The sequence below is a fragment of the Acanthisitta chloris genome, unplaced genomic scaffold, assembly GCF_000695815.1.
Source record: "Acanthisitta chloris isolate BGI_N310 unplaced genomic scaffold, ASM69581v1 scaffold8955, whole genome shotgun sequence".
In the NCBI taxonomy this organism is placed as follows: Eukaryota; Metazoa; Chordata; class Aves; order Passeriformes; family Acanthisittidae; genus Acanthisitta; species Acanthisitta chloris.
In genome coordinates, this window is record NW_008675342.1 from 106,066 (window position 1) to 110,359 (window position 4,294).

Sequence of the window (4,294 nt, forward strand, 5' to 3'; positions counted from 1 at the left end):
AGAGAGCTGATTAAATAAAGTTTATGTCCTTCACAGCACATGTAATATATTAGTGCTGTTCTAGAGTATGTCAACACATAATTTATCACAAGTCAACTGACGCCCTGAGTTAACTAGAGAGTGTGGACAAAAGGAGAGGTGAAATCATGAGCTCTTCGCCAGGCTGTAACACTGCCAGTGGAAACCAAGTAGCAGATGCCTGCACCTGCTAAATTCACATTACTATTTTCTCTTGATTATTATGCAGATAAAAGCCTGTGAAGTCAAACTACACAGACATCTTACATTCCACCCCCACAAAAAAAAGCAGTTTTAATATTTTGCAACAGATACTTGTTGAATCTAAGTTTATGTCATTTTATGACTCGTGGGTTTTATTACTACTGTTTTAAAATTCAGTGTTACTTGATGAGGTTTTGCTTGGGTTAAACGCAAGGTTCAGGGTTCAGCAACATGGCAAGTTTTAAAACCATCTTCAGACAAGGAAGGAATACCCAGAAGTGCCTTTCTAAACATTTAACCATCTACTTGGAAAAACAAAAATAAAAATTGAACTAGTCACACCCACTTTGAGTCTCACCTAACATACCAATGAGACCACTCTGAACAACTTCAAAAGATACAGCCTCTTTGGAGCAATGTTTAGTGTTTCGTTACTAGTTTAGTGTTTTTGTGACCCCCAACAATCTCCAACACTCACAGGGCTCAAAATATATCCATGGAACGTGTATTTTAGTGCAACAGATTTATGATCTCATCAAGAAAACAAAAACCCAAACATCACTCAATTGCAGCTTTGCTCAGCCTCAGCAGTTGCAGTGCTAGCAGGCACTAGGTAGAACTAGATACCTGCATTAGAAAATGAAGGGAATAAAGTATTATTCCTTCAGAAATAGAGCTACCTAATCTTTTTCAATTCTCCCTTGTCTAGAAAAAGAGGTGAGTAATTCTATTTCTGTAAGAAATCAAGAAATCCTACACTCTGGGGCCAACCACAGAGTAAATTCTATTTATTTTACTTAGGTCACTCAAACTGCAGCAATCTTACCCCACACCCTCCACCCTCCTCAGTACTGACTACTGGAAAGTCACTTTTCAGAGTCATGTGCCAGAGATAAAGGCTTTTTCTGATAACATGTGGAAAACCAGTGGCATTAAGTGGTTTGTTGGATTACGGACAATAAAACAAACCTAAAAGCAATCCCAGGGAGCACAGCAGGAGTTCAGCTCCTGTTCAAAGTGAGTCATCAAACAAATGCCTCCGTATTTATCTGATAAGTACACCAGAAATTCATTGGTAGACCAATTTTCAGACTAATCATTCAGCAGTTGTGTAACAAAAATAGTGTTCATGGAGAATCTTCAATTACAAACACGATATAGTGAGTGTTTACTACAGAAAGTAATATAATCTTCTCTGAAGCCTAAAAATAGATTGAAGACTATTTTTTACACCACTGAAATAAACAAGGGAAATTTAAAAAAATATTTTTTCTTGAACAAAAGCTTTAACTAAACCTCATTAAAGTACATAGTGAGAACAACTACCACATGAAAGTATGGCAAATATTCCCCTTACCTAATCTCTAAGTGAGCTTCCCCAGAGCTGTAGCAAAACACAGCACTGCAGGACAGCTCAGTTAAGCCCTCTGTAAATTGAAGCATGATATATGCTGTGAGATAAAGCACTGTGTATCCCACTCTATAAACCACCAGCATATACTTCTGTATGTACATTACACACAAACACCTCAATGCATTTCTAATATGTTTACACCAGTAAGAATTATCTTACCATTAAGAATTATCATTACACCATAGAATTATTCAGACTTTCCCACTCCAGTCTTTAAAGTTCCCAGCAGTAGTGTAAGACTGCCCTGTTCCTTAGTGATAATTAAATTCATCCCATTCTGCTAAGCAATTCCAAAATGAACTTCAAGTAACACCTATTAACCAAATGTTTCAGACTTAAATCAGTTGGATTAAGAAGAAATGTGCTTTACTCTACAATCCTCATCTTTTTAATCTATTAAACTACCAACAAAAAAGATTTTAACCAAAAAGAAAAAAAATGCGAAATAAGTAAAAGGTCATATTAAGTTACTTATTTCTGTTTGATTTTAACCACTTGAAGCACAGACACAGTAAATAAAACATTGCTGAACACCAGTAAAAGACAACAGGGACACACAAGGAAGACAGAACTGCTTAAAGATTACATTCCATTGGTTAGTGCTGCAAGCCAGTGAGAATGGCTATATACCAGAATTAAAGACAAACAGAAAAACCAAATAGTTTGACACCAAATCCAGAAAAAAATGTTTTGAAAACACAAAAGGAAAAGGTGCTTTGCAATATATTGGTATCAGGCCAAAAAAGGGAAAGATAAATTTCCCAAAGCATGCATTTTGCCCCTAAATCTGAAAGGGGAGATCCATAAGATGAATCATTAAAAGAGAGTATTTGACCTTGGCAGGAATGGTCTTACAGCTTCAAGAAAGTACAGAGGTTAATATAACTCTTGGCCCTGAAAAACATGACCAATCTCCAGCTTAACTAACTGGGTGTTGACAAAGTAGAGACTTTCGCAGCAGTAATGTTCTTCTTTATCCTGTATATTTTCAGTTGACCCCTTACTAACTCAAGAACTGCAACACAGCACAACCAGTATCACTGTGAGATTCTGAATCACTTAAATTAAAATCAGTCTAAAAGCTGACTTGGGGAAACTTCTGTATCTCTAGTCAGTATAACTTCTTTGATGCCATAAAATTACCATGACTTGACAAAAACTGTCTTTCCAAACTACTAAAAGTTGAAAAATACTGCAAAGCTAATTTGCACCTAATATTTCCACTTCCTTAGGAAAATTAAACAACAGATTCCAACTCTGAAATTAAAGACTGGAAGATCTCATCTTGTGTTACTAATTCCCAACAACAATTTTGAGGTTGCTTTAATGAGAGGAATGGACCAAAAATTTCACAAGGATGTAGTCTTTTTGCATGAACATCAAGTGTTGTGTGAAATTTCTTATCTAGCATTCTGAACAATGCTGAAAGATACTTCTGTATTTTTCATAGTTTTCTCCAGAGTTAGAGCTGAAAGAGTACGACTGTGAGTGAGGAGATGGATCACTGTATCATGAATCATTTTGTTTGTCCAACTTGGTGAAGGACTAGGGAAGATATCATTCAGATACACAACATGGTCAAATCAACAAAGAACTGATTTCTGAAATAGAGCTGAAAGCATCTTTTCCTTGATGGAAGTTAAAAGTGGCCAGGGGGAAATTAAATAAATAAATAAATAAATCAGACACCAGGTTTTAGTATGTCAATAAAAGGTAATGCAAACATTCTCCACAGAGATGATCATGCAATAATTTCCAAAAATGATCACAAAAAGTAGCAAATCATTAAATATGTAGTTAAGAGGCCAGCTTCATGCAGAATGGGTTTGTACAGTACATACCCAGATAGGATCTCTTGGGAGGTGCTTTGATTTCTTCATCCTTACTATCTGCAGCTACATAAAAAACAGTTGAGGGCGGGGGAAAGAAAGGAAAGACAGACTTTCATGATTAAATGCAATAGTGGTTATTTGAGTTACAGTTTAGTCAGTTAGTACATTTCACTTACTAAAAAATAATAGCCAAACCAAAACATGCCAGAAATTTTAGTCCCCATGCTTTCTACAGGGCTCCCACCCCACGATGTTAAGATAGGACCGAGCAGTAGGAAGTCCCAGAACAGCCTCATTGCAGAACCCAATAGCAATGTACCTAGAGGGAGAAAATAAAAGCTGAAAAAAACCAGTGAAACAGAGAGAGAAAAGAGACAGCCTGACTCTTACTTTAGATTAAATAAACTCTTTTCATGATCAGAGAAAACAAGCTGTTACCTCAGTAACACTGAGTGTAGATATGTATGAATAAACAGCTGAGACAATACAGCTGCGTTGCCTCTGGTGGAAAATGCTGTTCCGAAACAGTTTCACAAAGTCCATCGTCAAGAAGGACAGAACAAACCTTGCCTGTAACCATGCTGTATGCTAAACTTATTTTCACTCTAACCTTCCTCTGCCAGTTGAAAACCATGTATTATACAAGAGTGTTTTCCGGTGCCAAAAACCAAGCTCTTCAAGGGATCAGAGTGCTATAATAAGACACAAGTTATAAAGCAGATTAAGAGAACCAGCAGTTGGAAGGAAGACAAAACTGGATGAATGACCAGAGGAGATCATCTTCACGTGAAAACCTAAGACCCTATGTCCTGGGTTGCAGTGTGGG

At 36.8% G+C, this 4,294-nt stretch overlaps 1 protein-coding gene across 1 annotated transcript in view; it reads right to left on the reverse strand.

Moving 5' to 3' along the window:
* Window positions 1–4,294, reverse strand: part of PQLC1 (PQ loop repeat containing 1) — a gene marked incomplete at its 5' end in the record, with an annotated part of 61,637 nt that overhangs the window by 44,172 nt on the left and 13,171 nt on the right. The window contains one exon of the mRNA XM_009075709.1: window positions 3,478–3,531. Coding sequence (XP_009073957.1) covers window positions 3,478–3,531 — 54 coding nt within the window. The remainder of the gene's footprint in view (window positions 1–3,477; window positions 3,532–4,294) is intronic.